The sequence below is a fragment of the Mobula birostris genome, chromosome 3 (genome assembly GCF_030028105.1).
Source record: "Mobula birostris isolate sMobBir1 chromosome 3, sMobBir1.hap1, whole genome shotgun sequence".
In the NCBI taxonomy this organism is placed as follows: Eukaryota; Metazoa; Chordata; class Chondrichthyes; order Myliobatiformes; family Myliobatidae; genus Mobula; species Mobula birostris.
The window spans coordinates 81,273,818-81,294,825 of NC_092372.1; the positions used below are offsets into that span (position 1 = coordinate 81,273,818).

The following is a 21,008-nucleotide window of genomic DNA, read 5'->3' on the forward strand; positions in this document are numbered from 1 at the left end:
TTATGCAAGATTTCCCTATGTTTGTACTCTATACTTGTTATGATATAATCCACTTGCCTTCCTGGCTATCTGCTGCACCTTAATGTGAAACTTGTTTTGTTTCATAGGTGAGGATAAGCAGATCTCTCCATGCAATTGTACTCTGCTGTCTCCATTCAAACAGTACTCTCCTGTTATATTTTTTTAAGAAAATGTATAATGTCACATTTCCCCTTATCATGCTTCAACTGCCAGTCTTTGCATCATCAGTAAAATCAGCTACCACATACTCCATCTTTCACTGAGATCAACTTTAAATAGTTGAGGCTATTGTGCTGATCCCTATGGTACCCAGAATAATTCAGTTTACCATCCTGAAAATGATCTGTTTATTCTGACTCTATTTTTTTGTTACTTAATTGATCAACTATACCCATGATAATATATATAACACCCCTCTCCGTGTTTGTTGAAAGTAACCTTTTATGTGGCATTTTATCAAGTATCTTCTGAAAATCCAAATACGCTACTTTTACTGATTTCTGCAAGAAATCTAATAATTTCGTTTCACTAAATCATGTTAATTCTGCTCAGTTTTTCTAAACATTCTGTTTCTACATACCTTCTTGATAATAGATTCCAACATTTTCCTGATAATAGATGTCAGCCTAACTGCCTTATAGTTTTCGTCTATCTGTTGCCCTCCTTTACTGAAATACATTTATAGATTTTCAGTCAGGTGGCTTCTTTCTGGAATTTAGGGGATTTTGGAAGATCGCAATCAATTTTGCACTATCACGGCAGTCATTTTCTTTAATTCCTGAGAAGACTGACTTTTGGGTGTAGAGGACCAATTAGTCTTCAATCCCTTGGCTTCTTGAAATGCTGCACTATCATGTGCTGTGTGGTACTCCCACAGCAGGGACATCCATGTTGGAATAGGAAAGGTATAAAGAAGTGGAAAGGTTTTTAAGTGTGTCTGCATTCTCTTGATGAAGAAGTTTTGTGTTTGGGATGAGTGTTGATTCACAATTGAAAGCTTCTTGGCACAAACCTTCATTCTCCAGGTGATTATCTTTTATTTAATCTTCCCACTGCCTCAGTAAAGCAGCCAGCATAATCAGAAATCCCACCCGCCGTAGACATTCTCTCTTCTCCTCTCTCTCATTGGTCAGAAGATATAGACACCTAACAGCAGTTACCAGAAGGTTCAAGAGTAGCTTAATCCCACTGTTATCAGACTCTTAAATGGACCTTTTGTATGAAAAGATGGGCTTTTGGCCTCATAATTTACCTTGTTATGATCTCACACTTTATCATTTACCTGCACTACACTTTTCCAGTAGCTTTTACACTTTATTCTGCATTGTTACCTTATTGTAGCTCAATAGACTGAGTAATGATTTCATCTGTATAAAGAGAATGCAAGATGGCCTTTTCACTGTATCAATAATAAACCAATACCAGTACTATTTCCCCCTTTTTTTTTTCTCTCCTTTGTTCTTCAAAATGACATTAATGAATCAATCATCAACAATTGCGATCTGCTTGGTGCCCAACAAAAATGCATCAAGAATCTAAATTGAGGTCAAATCTGTAAATATAGGAAAGGATCTTAATGTCGTGGTGGTCCACTGAGGAAGAAAGCATCAAAATTGTCAAACAAGCAACCAATGCATTGTCAGAGGAATTTATTGTATGAATGGATGATAATAAACATTAATCACAGGCAGAAAGTGGCTGCTTTAAAGTTCATTTAAACAGCATCTTCAAATTTGCCACCCAATGATTCCACACGACAAATATAAATTAAAGCTTCCCAATGAAAACTCTGTGATTTTTGTCTGATATAAAATCACTCACATACATTGATGATGCTATGAAAATGGATATATGCAGCTATTAGAAACATCAACTATAGATTATATCTCCAGAGCGAACATAGGTGTATGAATAAACGGTATTACCTTATCATCCTGACAAAACTGAACATAGCCGCCATTCCTAGATATAGTCTGGCACAGGAAAGTCAAACAATTTGACTTTAGAAAACAGAATTAAGCTGAATGCATACAGAGCTACAGATGGAGGAGGCTTTGACTGAAATGATGTGGAGTGCTGTCCTTACTTCTCAAAAGTTATATATTGCATTTGTAATCCTTAATATTATCAAAACCTCTCCAAAGCAAGGGAACAAATGAATAAAATGCTAATTCTGATTCAAACTTCAATTATATAAGTAGGCTTTAAAGATACCTTTTCTGCAGTAAAATAATAAAATTAAACTAACAGCACATGTAATAAGATGTCCCTTATTCTATTATCTATTGGCCTTTGATTTTCTTTTTGTAATAATTATCAACATTCACAGTGCCTACCAAACAACTGGCCCGGTGGCAGTGAAAAGCAGAAAATGCACATATAGATTAGGCTGAGAATATCGTATTTCTAGATGTATCATTCTCCTGACTGCTACTCAAGCAGGTATTAGCAGTGTGTCCAGTACAACAAAACTGAGAATATACAGTAACTATAAAGTGTGTTTGAGATACAGTATAGGAACAGCAAGCAGCAAGGTGTTTTCAGGTAAGTTCAGTTGAATTGTGTATTTCACCTGGTGGGTATGTTGATTTGCCCAAAACCTCCTGTCCATTTCTCTTTTATTTTCATCACTATTGGGAAGGTACTAATAAACGTTGGATCTTTCACTTCATTTAGTGAAAGCTCTAAACATATCTTTGTGCATAGAAGAGTCTTCTAATGAATAACAGTAACCGGTGCAAGTTAACAACTCAATTATCGGTATCCATGTCCATGGTTCAAATTAATAACTGTATTAACATACTTACCCACTCTATTTTCTTTTCCCTTCACGTTTTCCAGAACCCTGCCAACCCCCCGGATTGGGATTTGCTATTTTGTCTTTAGACTCCAGGCTGTGTGCTATTACAGCAAGTTTACTTTTATTCTATATTTTGCTAATTATTTGTTACTTTTTAAAAGCATATAGATAAATCCACATGTAGTAACTTAGGTTATTTTGCAATGGGGACGGGCAAAATGCCAAGTACAAATGAGTGTGTTTAATTCTTGACATTGTTTGGTGCAATATTGAACAAGTACGAAAGGTTCACTTCGGATCCCTAATTTCTTACAGCAATACCTAAGCATAGAAATATGAACCAATTAGCTAACACTGTTCCTGTTCAGTTGCACTCAGGATCGACTACTTACTTCTGAATACCAGGAGGTAACAGTTTGGACTCAACTCTGGTTACGCTGTCCTCATGTTTAAATAGCCTGCTAGGTTGTCACTGAGTTGTTTTCTCACAATTGAGGAGCAGCAACTCAAGTGATTTAAATGGGGGTTGCCATTTTAAATGGGGGAACCACCACAGTACAAGCCTTAGGAACGAAGAAGACATTTTAAATCAAATGTATAAAGTGACAGAAAGAGCTGAAACTAGAAGAAACAGGCAACATGAGAGAATAAAAAGTTATAAGAAAAGAAAACATGAAAAGCAACATAGTGTATAATGTAAGTGTGAGGATGAAACAAGAGATACAGACATAAGATGCAAACAACAAGCAAAACAAAAAGAGTCAATAGTTTGATGAAGGAAAGAGGGGAGAAAATAGCTGAGGTGAGATCAAGGAATCAGTTTGTGTTAGTATTGTATCTGCATTAAAATATACTGGGGGTAAATTCATTTGGGTCCAAAAAGGAGCAGTAGGATCCAGTATGTGATTATCTCGCCCTGTTGACAGCAGTGCTAACAGACTCGTCTGGTCAGTGCTAACTAGGCTGCTGATTGGCTGTAAGCATCATTGTGGGGACCAATATCCCGAGTAGCATCTTCAGTTAAAGCTAGTCTCTGTCTATAATAGGAGATGTTGCAGACTTGGAGCATGTACTAAGGATCATTCTATGAGTAGAATACTGATGTGGGCAATGCTGAGCCACGATAGCTGGTGGGAGTGCGTGGGATCCAGTTGGCAGCATAGTGGTGCGGCTAGTACACCTGCTGTCTCACAACACCAGAAACCCAAGTTCAATCCTGAACTTTGATGCTGTTGGGGTAGAGTTTGCATGTTCTCTCTTTGACTAGGTGATCCAGTTCTCTCCCAGGTCCAGAGATACAGTATGTAGTTTAGTGGGTTAACTGTCCACTGTAAATTGCCCCTGTTTGTAGGTCTGTGGTAGACTTTGTGGGGAGTTGAAGGGTATATGGGGGATTAAAAATAAAGGATAGAACCAGCGTAGATGGGTGGGATGGGCCCAGTGGGCCAGAATGCCTGTAGCCTGCTGTACCATTCTATAATGCTGTTAGCCTGCTCCCTTTCACTTCCTCCCTTTGTCCCATCACTCAGTTACCTGCCTAGAAGCACTTAGAGCATCCTAGTTCGAAAAAAAATTAACTTTTCCAATCATAATTCTGTTCCCTGTCAATTCTGATTTTTTAAATTGAATCTTTATCTTGTATCTTAGAAAAATGATGATCATTTTGTTTCTAGAATGCCATTTGTAAATGGCTTGCTAAAAGATCTGATGGGAGTGACCCATGAACGTCATTGAAATTTGCCTTCATGGGTTCGTATATGTGCAACAGCTCAGATTGGAATTACCATACCTATGACACTGCTTTTGGTATACCTTCTTAACCGTCTTGGAACCTGTTGAGAGTCATTTGGTATTGTTGCTTTGCTTTCTCAGATGGAATAAACCCATGCTGCAAAGAACATGGAAAAATACAAATGAAAGTGCATTTCGACATTGTAACTGAAGTGTTTTATAGATGTTGCATCTAGAATAATTTGTGAAAAGAGTTGATTGTTTAAATTTCTTTTAAAACTCCTTAGGATGGCGATCCCACGCTCCCTCCAGAAAAACGGAATCAGGTAAGATGTGAGATAACGGAACTGCTTTTGACAAAATCCGGTTGATAGTGGCTGTAATCCCGTTACATAATTAGATGCTGCACCAATTCTGCAAAAGTGAATCAGACACAGCATGCATCAAATGGCAATAAGCCTTACCTAGCATTTGAAATAAATGCTAGCTGTGATCAAATTTGCTGCCAATTGAGTTCCTAGGATAAAACATGAGCACTGCCTGTTATTGAATGCCAATGAAAAAGATACTCTAGGTAGAAAATTGCAAACAAAAACTGCACAACATCTGAATTTAAATCAAGAAACAATAGAGTGAAGAATCATTCCAAGAAATATTTATTTTAGTAATAAATTAGAAGGTATTTTTAAATATAGATGCCTCCTATTTTAGTGTAAGCTGTAAACTGTGAGCATGCTTTATAGATAAAGTCTGTTGATTTACTCTGATTAAAGATCCCATCGATAAAGCATGGAGGGTGTATGTAGTTAACAATGATTCTGGCTGTTTTGCTGATGCTGAGATCTGATGACACAGCTTGTCAATAATAATACATACCTCAGACTCTGCAAACACTCCCTTACTTTTATCAAGTCCCTTTTGTCATGGTCTATGATGCAAACGGACATGACATTTCATTCTGACCTTAACTATCTTTGTTAATATTGATTTTGTAGTTAAGGTTTCAACAGCAGTAGAAAAAGCAATTCAGCATAATCTTAATACACAAGTAGTTTACATAACAGTTCATGCTATCTGTCAGTTATTTCTCTCCCCCCCACCAACACTTTCAATTAGATAAGTTATATCAGCAGTGCATTTTGTCTGTCTGTGGTGAGAAACACACCATTGAAACTGAAGATAAACAAGTTCGTGTCACAAGTGAGCAATTACAGCGTGGAAGCAAATGAACTCAAACTACATTTCATTCCCCAGGCAAACCTGGCACAACTACTGAGTAGTTCTCGAGAGCGGAATAAACAACTCACAGAGGAAATCAAAGAAATGCAGCAGAGACTGACTGAGGCTCAGGGTGATAACAAGGTATAGTTTATAAGGATGGTTGGTGATGGAGGGAAGAAAATCATGAATCTCGTCTGCCTGAAATAATTCAGAGAGAGGAAAGGAAGCCTTTAATTCACTATAACAATAGTGACAATTGGAAATAATTTCTTTTAAAGTTGCATGAGGGAAGTTCATGTGATACAAAGGATGGGAAATAAATAACTATAGCTGTGCAAGTGATTAAAATGTTCCAGTTGACTACCTCTTGTTATTAGAAGCAGTATGCACCTCAGTCCAATAAACATACTCAATTACTTGGGAACTGTCAGAAATTCACTATCAATTGCTGGAATGTTCAAATGCTTATGCTGCATGTTGTCAGTATCTCCCTTCAGGTCTGCTGAACCTTACAGCCCATTTGCTTAGTTTGGATATCTGATTGAAAGCTGCCAACAATTCTGTTGGAGCTTGCTTTTCTGATGATTGTGCAAATTTCCCTCCATCAAATAAATGATTGCAAATGACAAAATTATTAATTACTACAAGAAGCCAACAAGTACAAACTCTTTTTCTGAGTTTATGTCAAGGGCAGGTAGTCTCCTGTACTAGCAGCAAATGTGAGAAATTTGGGGATGCACTGCTCATCTGCTATCAGAAATTTGCAACCTGCTCATGCCTTCATTTTCAATGTATGTTGGCAGCATTGAAGACCCTTGTAAGAAAATTATTCCAGCTGATGTGGAAATTCATTGCTCATGTTCCTGTGAAATCCTTGGAGATGAAGGAAATTTTTGCTGAGCAAAATTTCCCTTCTCAGTTATTAATGGTCAACAGTTCATTGTCCCAGCTTGTCTCGTTATAAACTTTATTTATTATTAACATTGAGCTAATAGACTCATCATTGCCTTTTTCAATATAGTAACTACATGAATTGCAATTAAGAGAAATTTTACCAACACATAGTATTTCTTCCATAGCAAGAAGCAGCTGCCACATATTTCTTCTCTGTGCTCCTTCATTGTGCTAAAATATAAACTTACTTACTCACTTACTGTCCCTGTCTTGATGGTGGAGTTGGCCTCTCTTTTCATCACGTGCCCAATTCATCTCCAACATGTCCTCATGATGATTACAGCCATGTCCTCTTGATGACACTGAAGGAGTAGGGTGTGGTTTGAGATCTTTCTTGGCCAGAATATAAGGAGGATTTTCTGGAGGCTCATGAGTGGAATGATGGCAAGGTGGCTCTGTGTTGTGCACCAGCTTTCTGACCCATATTAGAGTGTATAGCCCAATGGTCTCTATCTGCTACCTTACCAAATAGCCTTCCAATGTTAATTCCAAAATCTTCAAGGAGTCTGAATATCATAAAGTCAATATATTAGTCATTTAGTAATTCTGCTAATGTTACGTCTACAACTTTCTCTTCATTTTCATCTGTCAAATACTCTTGTACTGTTATGTTGCTGTAAAAACTTTTGAGTGCTTACTTTGGATTTTTAGTGATTCTCGTCTCAAATGTCCTCTTTATTTCAATATCTCTTTTATCATGAAGTTTGAAGTCCCTTCCTTCAGACTTAGCTTGTGTTTTTAACAAATGTTCTCTTTTGAATTTATTCAACCAGTTCAGAGGATGTTGTAGCGATGTGCTACACACAGCACTAGAATAACCACACGGAGTCGGTGAGTTAGAGTTGCGATGAAAGAGATTTATTCAAACTTCGCGGCCCGCTTTAAAGCCTTCCCGTTCCCGCCCTCCCTGGGGCGGGACTGCTGTGGGGAATGCATATTCCCAGACCCTTTCTGCGCGCGGGATTTTCCCCCTGCTGGTGAAGATGGCCTGGCGCCCTTTTTGGGGCCGGCCCTCTGCCTGCACGCGCTGTTGTGAGCCGGTTCGTGTGTACCAGAAAGTGGGTCACCACAATGTCTATTTAATATGCATGCTTCTTCTTGACTATAAACATCTTGCAAACTTATTATTCTGAAAGTCTTTCAATTTCCTACACCAAGATAACTTTCAATAATATTCTTCAATTTATTTTCAGCTTTCATTTCAAATGTACAAAATTTTCACATTAAAAAAGATGCTGTTTTACTCTGCACTAAAGATTATGGAAGTGACTATTCAAACCTTGAACCTGTTCTGCCACTCTTTTGAGTTATGCCTGATCAGTATAGCAACATTACAAAACTTTGTCTTGTTTCCATGTTCCTCAATTAGCCAACTCTAACAAAATATTGTGTTGGAAATAACATGGTGTTCTAAAGCTCATTGTTATTTTAGATAGATCTAATGTCATCAATGTTTTGAGGAATTCCAGATTTTCATTATCCTTTGTGAGAAGATGCGCATTCTGGCATAACCACTGATAATCTAACTTTATGTTTATGCACTCTGGGTCTGGGCTTCTAATTTTCTCCAACAACTATGTAACTGCTTTAGTTATATAGAATTTGTCCTCTGATCACTCCCTGAAATTTCAAATGAAAAAGTACGTAAATGTCCCAAATCCATGTAACCTAATCTAACCCTTAACAATTTTAGCCATGTGTTATTCTGATCAAACTGTGCTACATCTTCTTGGAGACTAACATATGATTGTAGAACTCCAAGGGTGTAACCAAAGGTTTATTAGTCATTATTAATGTTGACTGCCTGATCACTTGTGATATTATTCTTGTGAGGTTTGATATTCTTTCCAACAGATGCTTTTCTGCTCACTTGATACAATTAGTGTATGAATAAGGATTTACACACAAAAAGTTCTTTAATACTGATAAAATCACAGCTCAGTTCCTGCTTCCATTCTGTTGTAACATTTCCATTTGGCCCATTGAGTGAAACCTTACTGAATGATGCCCATGCTTTGCATCATCTCCTGTGCAATTTCTGCAGCTGCACCTGTGCTTCAGATGGCTCCCGGGACAAATGGTACTTCAGGCCTCACTGCCACGAATATCTGTGATGCAGAGTGACCTACAAGTGATGATTCAGCCTCAGACAATGGATCTTGAGACTTCATTCTGACTCTCCTGATAGCCTTCGGCCTTTGCAACTGTTTGTAAATCTCTTATAATTAGACATTGAAAATTGGATAAATGAATTTAAACATTTAAATGTTATAAACTGTGTAAAAATGATAAGAAATAAAACATTTATTAAATAACATATTTCCCTGATAAACAAGCTCAACTTAAATTTTGGGTTGACCTTCAACATCTCGAACTGAGTTGAGACAAAGACAGACAAGGTTAAACGGAGCCTTGTTAATATCTAATTGTGATAACTTACATCAGTCAGGAGGCATGTCTATTTTTGGGGGTGAAATTGACTACAAAAATGCCATTATTAGTTCTTAAACCATGCCTTAAGAATGTTTTACCTCAGTGACAATACATTTTCTTCAATACTCTTCCCTTGCTGCATTGTGGTTAATTTCTCCAGTCCACGAGCATGATTGGTTTGACTTGTTTGGTGTGCTGCTGAAACGCTGAGACTGGCCTATGGAATTGGGCAGCCAGACCACAAGCCCTGGGAATGGGGGAGAAGAAGCTCAGAGGCACTGGAAATGAAAATAGGTCAGATGATCAAGCTCACTGTAGTTGAGATCCAATGTTACGGTATCTGCAAATTAGCTTCATTTATCTTCTTCCTTCAGACCAAATTCAAACAAAAGGGGCCGTGTCTCATAACGGTACCGCCAGTGGTTCAAAAATAAAAAGAATATAGCGTCCTCAGCTCAACATGACTGAATTCTATCTCAGTCTAGGTGGTCGAGTCTAGTACTTGAGTAGGAAGTCAGATGCACTGCATCTGACCTCCAGTATGTTCTTGCCTCCCTTCCTACTATGTATTGGTGTGGAAGTCATAAACACATGAAAAGGTCCTTGTTGGTGTTCTCTTCTGACCTGCCAGCAATAGATATGTATGTTTCAGACCATTAGTCAACGTAATTGTGTGCTGGAGCACTTTAATACTTCAAGGGTACAGTGAAAGGAAATATTTGTTACTTTTTACAAATCTCTTCACTTAAAAAAGGAGGTTCAGTGATAAACATTACCAGTCATTAGAAATGTTAATTAAATTCTGGTTGGAATAACACGGTTGAATTGTAGATAGAAATGGAGAGAGAACATCAACTTTCTTTCTCCAGTGTCCATTATATGAGAAATTACTCTAGTTTTCTATTATTAATGCAGAGGAAGTCATGACCTAGAACACATTGTTCAAACGGAAAATCATTTTTTCCAAGCGTAACATACATTAAAGACAAAGGCGGTGATGCAGTAATGGGAAATGATGTAGTCATTATTAACACAAGAGGTGGTGAAGGTACGTGGGTGATAGAAGCATGAAAAATGGTAGATAGAAGATCATTTTGTTATGCACTTTCAGTTTGGACTTCTTTTCCTTAGTATTTATGATTGAAGATTATTCATATTCATATTCTCATTAGATGAATTATGTTCCTCTTACACTTCTACTTCTCACTTTTTTTTATGTTGTTCAGAAAACAGTACACCTGTATCATTCTGGAAATGTTAATTGGATGTCTCCAGATTGTCCAGCATTTGAATTGCAGCTTGACTAATGAAGATGGCTTGCTCAGTTTTTAAAACGGGTCACATTTTAATGGAGAGTTCATTCGTGGAGTTGTCCTGCATATTAGCAGCCAGATTCATAGTCAAAGGCTGTTGTTAAAAGATGTTCCAAGCATAAACAGATTGGGAATTCGGTCCATCACAGTATGATAGTTGCTGCAAGCAGGTCTGACATAGACGAGGATGAACTTGTGCTTGGTTTTGGACGTCAGCTGAAGATTGATGAGCCTGGTTGATTTGAAGGTACTTGCATTGTCGTGTGGCTGCAGTTGATAGTGGAAATTTCAGCCAGCGATATAAATCCATGCGCCTTGTTGTTTTGGTCATTGTGATCACAGGGGACAGTACCTAACCCTGCAGTACTGGAAAGCAATCCATGTCTTATGCACACATTTGCATCTGTCTCTAAAACTCATGATGTCTCTAATATCATCCTGAAAGATGCTGGAGGCAAAATAAAACCTTGAGAGTGGTGGTGTTTTTGAAAGCATTAGATAGCCGTTAGGTCTTCTTAGAAGCTTCTAATCTTTGTAGTCAGTCCCAACTTCCAGAGACTAGGAAGAGGAGAAGCTGTCTCCGGAATACCTGGATGTGTAATTACACACTCTGTAATTCTGGAATACAGAATGGTGTAATACCCCTGTGATATTGATTTTTCTGTTGCTCCCTTCTCCCTCATTAATATATTTATGCTGCTTCAACAGAGGAAATCAAGTGAAAGTAACCATTCTGCCATGAATGTTGATGTTGTCAACTGCGTAAACTCTCTCAAAACAGGTACTCTCTCCAAAACAAAACACTCTCCAAAAGTAATTGAGTGGCTGTGGTTACTAAACCTTCCTTGACCACTAATTATTCCCATGAAGAACTGCTTTATCTGACTTCTTTTACTGAAGAGATTCCTAAACCTTGGAATAACCATAAAACCTAGGAGCAGAATTAGGCTATTCAGCCCATCAAGTCTACTCCACCATTCCAATATGGCTGATCCCAGATCCCACTCAATCCTATACATCTGCCTTCTCGCCATATCGTTTGATGCCCTGACCAATCAGGAAACCATCAACTTCCGCCTTAAATATACCCACGGACCTGGCCTCCACCACAGTCTGTGGCAGAGCATTCCACAGATTCACTACTCTCTGCTAAAAATAAATTCTTCCTTACCTCTGTTCTAAAGGGTCACCCCCTCAATTCTGAGGCTGTGCCATCTAGTTCTGGATACCCCCACCGTGGGAAATGTACTCTCCACACCCACCCTACCTAGTCCTTTCAACATTCAGGAAGTTTCAATGAGATCCCCACGCATTCTTCTAATTCCAGTGAGTAAAGGCCCAAAGCTTCCAAACACTCCTCATATGTTAACCTCTTCATTCCTGAAATCATCCTCGTGAACCTCCTCTGGACTCTCTCCAATGACAACACATCCTTTCTGAGATAAGGAGCCCAAAACTGTTGACAGTACTCCAAGTGCAGTCTGACTAGTGTCTCATCAAGCCTCAGCACTATCTCTTTGCTGTTATATTCTATTCCCCTTGAAATAAATGCCAACATTGCATTTGCCGCCTTTACTACAGTATCAACCTGTAAATTAACATTCTGGGAGTCCTGCACAAGGAATTCTAAGTCCCTCTGCACCTCTAATGTTTGAACCTTCTCCCCATTTAGATAGTCTACACTATTGTTCCTTTTACCAAAATGCATTATCGTATATTTCCCAACACTGTGTTCCACCTGCCACCTTTTTGCCCAATCGTATTGCTTCCTCAGCACTACCCACCCCTCCATCCATCTTTATATCATCCACAAACTTTGCCACAAAGCCATCAATTCCATTATCCAAATCATTAATGAACAATGTGAAAAGTAGCGGTCCCAATACTGATCCCTGAGGAACTGTGGTAAACCATGTATATAGGTTGTAACTGGGTTACCTGTCTGGACATGCCTGGACATGCCCCTCTGCTGGCTGCTCCTGTGGCTCCTCCCACAGACCCCTGAATAAATGCCATTGTGTCACCGCTGCTCCCACAGTCCAGAATAGACATACAGCATGGACATGGATCCATTCTTTAAAATTACTCTTAATAAAATTGATGCACTATCAATTACTCCAAAAGACTGGAAGTAGAGTAAATACTGAAAGGCTTTTATTAACAGTAAATGGACCAACGTCCATGCTGAGTATCTGTCCTGGACTGTGGGAGCAGCGGTGACACAATGGCCTTTATTCAGGGGTCTGTGGGAGGAGCCACAGGAGCAGTCAGCAGAGGGGCATGTCCAGGCATGTCCAGACAGGTAACCCAGTTACAGCCTATTTCACCCCTATCAGAAAAGACCCCCTTTATTCCCACTTGCTGCCTCCTGGCTGTCAGCCATTCCTCTATCCATGCCTGTATATTTCCTGTTATGTCATAGGATTTTATCATGTTAAGCAGCCTCATGTGTGGCACCTTATCAAATGCCTTTTGAAAATATTCTGACTGTGCAGGATTTCCAAATTCACAGGAAAGGTATCCAATTTAAATATTGTAATGAAGTACCTTGCATTCCTGGTTCAAGTGCCATGATGGTTGGAATAAAAGTGGGTGGGCCTGCATTGGGTTGGAGACAACTTTAGCAGATTCAATAACCCATTCCTTGCCTGCTTAACATGGAGAAGGGTTAGTTAAAATTTCCCAATCATTCTCATAGGCTGTACAGTTTATAATCCACCTTTTCTGTTTTACAGAGTAAGGAAAAAAATAATTTCTATTCGGTCAATTTAACATACTGGGAAAGTATTTACTAATAAATGAAAGGGTTACTGTATGAGGTCAGTCCTGGGTATGACTCTAAACTGCAACCGGTGATGAGGCTCTGATTGGGGACTTTCAGAGCTTTGGGGTAAGTGGAGTTACCCCTTAGTCATTCATTGTTCCCAGGAATGGTAGCACCTGCAAGGGTTCCTGCTCAGGATACGTGCGAAGGCCAACGGCAGATCCGGCAGGTTCAGTAACTGAACTTATGATGGAGAAGGTGGATGAGCTACGACCTCAAATGTCAACGGCTATAGTATAGGCAGATGAACATTTGGGAAGAGAAATGGCGATTTCTTTAGTTAGCCCAAAGGTAGGCGATAGCAAATCACCATTGCTATTTGCTAAGAAAACCATGGTCAAACTCACAAAATGTATCATACAACAACAGGGTCAAGAGGATCTTCAAGACAATTCTGAAGATGCTTCGCTCGGTATGGTTGATTCTGGCCAGCAGGGAATCCCCGACCGTCATCAAGCTACTGCTCATAAAATTCAAGCAACACAAAAGAAAATTATTACCACTTGGAATGTAAGAACGTTATATCAAGCAGGAAGATTGGACAATGTGATAAATGAAATGGAAAGACTAAAGATTAACATCATGGAAATTAGTGAAGTTCATTGGATAGGTGCTGGAACATGTCAGATTAGAAATAAAACACTAGTTTATTCTTGTGGAACACCCCATACTGATGGAGTACGAATTCTTATGGATGAAAACATGGCAAAAGTGTTTTAGGACATTGGGCAATATCAGAAAGAGTGCTCCTTGTTAGATTCAGAGGACGACCATTTGATTTAGCAATTATACAGGTATATGCACCAACAACAGATGGAACAAATGAAGATATAGATAAATTCTACGAAGAGCTTGAACAAGCAAAGAATGGATGCGAATCTCAAGATACTGTTATTATCATGAGAGATCTAAATGCTAAAGTAGGACAAGATGGAAATACCAGAGGAAAATTTGGACGAGGGGAAAGAAATGAAAGAGGTGAGAAATGGATAGAATGGTGCAAGATGAATAATCAGGTCATTATGAATACCTACTTTAAAAACCATCCAGGACACTTGTGGGCCTGGAAAAGTTCAGGTGATAACACTAGAAATCAAATTGACTTTATTACTATAAACCAAAGATTTAGAAACTCAGTGACTCAATGCAAAACATATCCAAGTGCAGGCTGTAATAGTGACCATAACCCAGTAGTATGTCATGTAAAAGTAAAACTTAAAAAACTAAAGAAGCAAAAACCTGAACAATCCCTTGACCACTTGCAATTAATTAAAGAAGAAAACTTAAGACAAAAATTTACAATTGAAGTAAGGAATAGATTTCCAAGTCTAGAAGTAGAATCTGTTGAAGATGATAGAAATCATGTAGAAATGAAATTTAACTCTCTAAAGGATGCCTTGGTAGAATCAGCAAAGTCAGTGATTCCTAAAAAAGAAAAAAGCACAAAGAATAAATGGATGACAGATGAAATCAAAAATCTAATAGAAGAAAGGTGACGGAAGAAAGCAAATCCTATAGAATATAAGTCCTTACGTTTATCCAGTTATGTTATATGGCTCAGAATGTTGGACAATATCTAGTAACATGAGGAAATGAATTGTAGCAACAGAGGTGTGGTTTTTGAGGGGGATGCAAAGAATATCATGGACGAAACGAATATCTAACAAGGATGTCATGAACAGAGCAAACTCAAAAAGAGAAATGGCAGTCAAAGCTCAAAGTGGGCATGGCACCTAATGATGATGGTGACCGTATGAGGAATGTCTGGCAGCTCTTGCGCTGTATTCCCTGGAGTTCAGGAAAATGAGGGGGGATCTCATAGAAACATTGCAAATGTTGAAAGGCCTGAACAGATCAGATATGGCAAAGTTACTTCCCATAGTAGGGGACTCTCGGACAAGAGGGCATGACTTCAGGATTGAAGGACGTCAGTTTAGAACAGAGATGCGGAGAAATTACTTTAGTCGGAGAAATTACTTTAGTCAGAGAGTGGTAAATCTGTGGAATTTGTTGCCACGAGCAGCTGTGGAGGCCAAGTCATAGGGTGCATTTAAGACAGAGATAGATACATTCTTGTTTAGCCAGGGCATCAAAGGGTATGGGGAGAAAGCAGGGGAGTGGGGATGACTGGGAGAATTGGATCAATCTTTGATTGAATGGCAGAGCATACTCGATGGGCCGAATTGCCTACTGTTCCTATATCTTATGGTCTTAAATGCTATCTCAAAATTAAGATTTTTAAAAATTTTTGCACATTACATCGGTGAACTACTTTAGAAAGTTCATAAATCAGTCTATGGTTAGAAGACCATTGATCTTTACAAGCAATTAATATCAAAGGTTGTAAAGTGACCAGTAATCATCCTCCTGAAAATCAAAGTGTTGCACAGACTAAAACTCTGGTTTTGATGATCAAAGCTATTAGTTTGTTTTAAATGAATAGTTAACTGAAATGCAGACTGCAGTCACCGAAATGCTGCTAAGAACTCTGCGCTCTGAAGATTGAATTGGACTTTCAAGCAGGTGATGACTCTCTATTTTCTTTTTCCTTGAGCTCCTGAGAATGACTATTGCAAAACAACGTTTAGGTGATGAAGAAGTTGGATCTCGCCATTTTCCTGCACATGAACGTGAAGATCTTGTTCAGCAGTTGGAAAAAACACATGAGCAGGTAAAAAAAAAGAAACTACGCTGTTAAGTTAAGAGAAAACTTTATTTCTCGAGAGGAAATTAATGTTGCTCAGTCTGAAATATATACTTTAAGATACAAAATGTAAGCATTGTGGTACAAAAAAATACAAAATGTGTATTAAAAAGTGAAAGCGTATACTTCTGTACTTAAGGAGGAGGAGTTGTAGGGTCTCATGGGCACAGGGAGAAAGGATCTCCTGTGGGGTTCAGTGGTGCACCTCACTGGATTCAGTCTGTTACTAAAGGTGCTCCTCTGTTTGTCCAGTATGTCACAGAGGGGTTGAGAGGGATTGTCCATAATGCTCTGTAGCTTCTGCAGCATCCTCCTCTCAGACACAACCACCAGGGAATCCAGTTCCACTCCGCAGAACGGAACCAGCCTTTCTGACGAGCTTATCGATCTTCTTGGCGTCAGCTGTTCTCACCCTGCCGCCCCAGCAGACTACAGCGTAGAATAGAATGCTGTTCAATGCTGTTACTGTAAATAAAGTTATAAACTACTATCCAGTCTCTTGTTACCTTCCTCCCTACTTCACTATCCCCTAGCAACTCAGTCTTTACCAGAGCAGCTAGCTAGTCATTACCTGTTAAGATAACTTTTAACATCCCATGTACTTTAATACGTAGGCATAAGGTTAATGTTTAGTTCTGCTCCTTCCATTTTCCAGTTTTGTTATTCCCAAACCAACTCTACAGCATTAAAATCTGGATCAAACAATTTAATGTACAGTAGATTTCACTAATATCTGCTTGCATCTGTATCTTTCTCTGCCAACTTTGCAGTAGCCACAACTTCAGTCCAAGTCATAAATATAAGCTACGGCAGTGTGCCAAATCCGACCTCTGTGATGGATCTGGCCGGCCTGTGTGTTCATACTTAAATAGTCAACATAGAGTCTTTCCGGTTGAGTGGTTCAATGAAAAATGAACAGACCTTATGGAGCCACCAAATCAGATCCAGTTTTATGGAATCTGGTTGTCTGCCAAATGGGATTATTCAGTTTAAAAATATACCCTCTCCTGAGCAATCAAAGGGATTGCAGAATCTTAAAAAGAACATGGAGAGCATGAAGTTCATTGGCAAGGTAGGTAGGAACTTTGCATGGGGTGAAAGTGGGGAGCAGAACGTGGTTGTGAGGTATTGGTTGATGCAGAGGGACAAGGTGGGAAAGTTACCACAGAAGAAAATGTGGACTGAGAAAGGAAAGGTGTCCAGCAGAGCAAGCGTTATTGGAAAAAAGGGCGGAAAATGATCACCAATGACATAAGTTCCATGAGGCTCTTTTGGAAGAATACTGCTTGCCAAAACAAAACATGTTTAACGTAAGTGGCTGACGGAAGTGTTTTGCATTGATGATTTGGTCTTCTTCACAAAAACATTGTGCACAACAGATTTAGTGTATTGCTTTGTAAGTGTGATGGTCATTTCATGCCAGCTATTCTTTCATGTGACTCTGTCATTGAATTTTTTTATGCTTCCTCATTACTTAATCATTGTCATAATGGTTAAGAGGATGAGGATGGAGGTAGTTGTGGGTGGAGGGGTGTTGGTGGGGGAACTGCAATTGCCTGTCGTGCCTATTCTGACTGTACCTTTGAATCATGCAAAGAGCAAGGGCTCCCGGCATGTGCAACTCTGACGACCTGCATGCACCCCTCCAAATTCCTCATCACTCTGATTTGGAAATGCGTCACTATCCTTTTATCATGATGAACCTCAATCCTGGAACACTGTACCCTACCACACTGTGGTAGTACCTTTGCCAGATAGACGAAGGGCTAATTTATAGTGGCTTAGCAAAAACCCTGAGCTTAAGGTCTTCCAGACTAGAGCTGCAGTCTCCGTCGAGGTCTTTGTTCAGATTTAGTTATTTCTTAGGCTTAAAGGGAAGGTTAAGGGGACAGTGAGAGGAGTTAGAGGTCAGTTTAAAGACAGGGATGTGGGGTAGTAAAGGTCAGGCCAGAGTCTAGTCCTCCACTCTGCACTTTGCATTCAAAGACCAGCAATGTGGATGTGTGATAAAGGATACCTGTGGTCAGATGTTGGGCCGGCAGACCAATGAGGATGAGGGCTGATGCCTTCACTCGCTACCCCCAATCCCAGTTATCAAGTTGATAGTGAATTCCAGGATCTGGGTTCCTTGTGGGCAGGAGGCACGAGGGTTGGTGAGCCCTTAGTTACACATCGGTGAGACTGGAGTTCAAGGCTTAGTGTTTGGGATCCCATCGTCAGGGAGTCCAGAGTTCGAGGCATGGAGCTCAGGGTCTACGTTCATTGCCATTGGCAAATTCTGGGGTTAATACTGAGGATCAAAGCCCAAAGGTTGATCAGAAGTCCAGAAGTGACACCTAGTGTCTGTGAATCCAGGAGTCTGCTGGAGGCTCAGAAACGATCTGTCCTGATGTTCAAAGACCGTTTGTATGTGTGTGTAGATGTGTGCTTGTGGGTGGGAGGGAGTTAAGGGATTTGTTTCACGGTTGTTTTTTGTGACTGTTGTTGTTACTTGTGTGTTCTGCAAACATCATGGGCAACAGAATGTGTGGCGACACTTAGATTGTATTGGTTTCTGATAGAAATGACACATTTCATTGCATCTTTCAAAGTACATGTGTTAAATGAATCTTCGTATGAATCTGAAAATTATGTTAGCCTACATGGTCATGGGAAGAACCTACAAACTCCCCTCAGAGAGCAGCTAAGATTAGGATTAAAACCTGGATCCCAAGAACTATGAACAAGCAGTGGTAGCTGCTCTGCCACAGTACCATCTATATTACTGACAAGTAATTGTGTTTCTAATTAGAAGACCAGGATCCCAATAAAATTTCCTAGTTATGCAGCTGACCACATGCATACAAATGCAAACTCGCTGTCCTGCAGCTGGACTTCGGCTGAAGGAAATTGTTGCTGAATACAGACGTGTAAGAAATTATTCGGTTTTAAAAATGGATGCTTTTATTAGAAGAGGTCTGCAATTTAAAATTTATGTACAAATCTGTTTGCAATGTTTCGGGTAAATGGTCTGACTTTGTCTTCAAGTATAGAGTAATTTGCCAATAATTTTATTTTGTTACAGATTGAACGGTTGGATCACGACTACCAAGCAGCAATGGATGAGCTTCAGGATGTTAAGGTTGAGCGCTCTTTTTACCAGGAGAAATCTGACCGTCTAAATCAAGAGATTAACCATATTCTTGGAGGACATGAAAACCGTATAATTGATGTTGATGCATTGTGCATGGAGAACAGGTGATTCTGAGCCATTCTCTTTTGTCTCATTCTTTTGGCAGCTAGGAAATGACAACTACTTCATACTATATGTGTGCTCATTGTCAGAGAATAGAAATGTATGATATATTATTATAAATGCATGAGATAACTTGTATTTTCCCTGTACAACAACTCTCTGACTTATTGTTTCCCCTCCTGAGATTGGCTGTTGTTAGCACATGGTTGCATAACATCCACTCACTGTTGGCACTTTACTTGCTGTTCATTTTTCACCCGTGAGTTTGGCCACAGAGTGCTGGATATGAAGCTTAACATATAAATTACTATGGGCAAGTCTAGTCTTGTCCTCATCAATTTACCATGTAGACTTAATTTCCAGTGGATATTGATGAGAACTGTTAAATTAGCTCCTTTCCTTTTTTTTGTCCTTAGGATATTAAGATCTCTGAAACTATCTTTACTGAGAGCTGGTCTGCTTCGCACAGACCACTGATTGATCCAGGTCCCTCAGTCAAGCTATCTCCATTTAGAGGCATTTTCATTTGGCGTCTCCTCAGGAAGAAAATGAAAGGCAGGACATGTAGTCTACAGAAAACCATCAGGGCACGCTCTGTGCTGCAATAGTGTCAGTTCTAAAAAGGAATTAAAACAGAACCATACATTGTATAGATACTCAGTGGGAAGCAAAGGAGAATTATTTCATTTATGAGAAAGGTGTCGCATATTCCTCACTCATGGAGTATATTCTTTGTTCCACATTTTCACACTGAAGATTATTTTTACTTTTGGCGCAGGCATGACCTGTACAAAAAGGACGGGTTACACTTGAATCCTAGGGGGACCAATATCCTGGCAGGGAGATTAGCGGGGGCTACTGAGGTGACTTTAAACTAGAATGGTTGGGGGGTGGGAATCAAATTAAAGAGGCTAGGCGTGAGGAGGTTAGTTCACAACAGGGGGATGGGAACCAGTGCAGAGAGACAGAGGGGTGTAAAGTGAGGGTAGAAGCAACAAGTACGAAGGAGAAAAGTAAAAGTGGCAGGCTGACAAATCCAGGGCAAGCATTAAAAAGGGCCACTTTTCAGCATAATTGTATAAGGGCTAAGAGAGTTGTAAAAGAGCACCTGAAGGCTTTGTGTGTCAATGCAAGGAGCATTCGTAATAAGGTGGATGAATTGAAAGTGCAGATTGTTATTAATGATTATGATATAGTTGGGATCACAGAGACATGGCTCCAGGGTGACCAGGGATGGGAGCTCAACGTTCAGGGATATTCAATATTCAGGAGGGATAGACATGAAGGAAGGGGAGGTGGGGTGGCGTTGCTGGTTAAAGAAGATATTAACGCAATAGAAAGGAAGGACATAAGCCGGGAAGATGTGGAATCGATATGGGTAGAGCTGCGTAACACTAAGGGGCAGAAGACGCTGGTGGGAGTTGTGTACAGGCCACCTAACAGTAGTAGTGAGGTCGGAGATGGTATTAAACAGGAAATTAGAAATGTGTGCAATAAAGGAACAGCAGTTATAATGGGTGACTTCAATCTACATGTAGATTGGGTGAACCAAATTGGTAAAGGTGCTGAGGAACAGGATTTCTTGGAATGTATGCGGGATGGTTTTTTGAACCAACATGTCGAGGAACCAACTAGAGAGCAGGCTATTCTGGACTGGGTTTTGAGCAATGAGGAAGGGTTAATTAGCAATCTTGTCCTGAGAGGTCCCTTGGGTAAGAGTGACCATAATATAGTGGAATTCTTCATTAAGATGGAGAGTGACATAGTTAATT

At 39.5% G+C, this 21,008-nt stretch overlaps 1 protein-coding gene across 2 annotated transcripts in view; it reads left to right on the forward strand.

Annotated features, from left to right (window-relative positions):
- Positions 1-21,008, forward strand: part of LOC140195135 (coiled-coil domain-containing protein 149-like) — a 100,918-nt gene that overhangs the window by 32,919 nt on the left and 46,991 nt on the right. For both annotated transcript variants that reach the window (XM_072252950.1, XM_072252951.1), the window contains exons 3-6: positions 4,840-4,878; positions 5,807-5,914; positions 15,852-15,968; positions 19,066-19,238. In XM_072252950.1, coding sequence (XP_072109051.1) covers positions 4,840-4,878; positions 5,807-5,914; positions 15,852-15,968; positions 19,066-19,238 — 437 coding nt within the window. The remainder of the gene's footprint in view (positions 1-4,839; positions 4,879-5,806; positions 5,915-15,851; positions 15,969-19,065; positions 19,239-21,008) is intronic.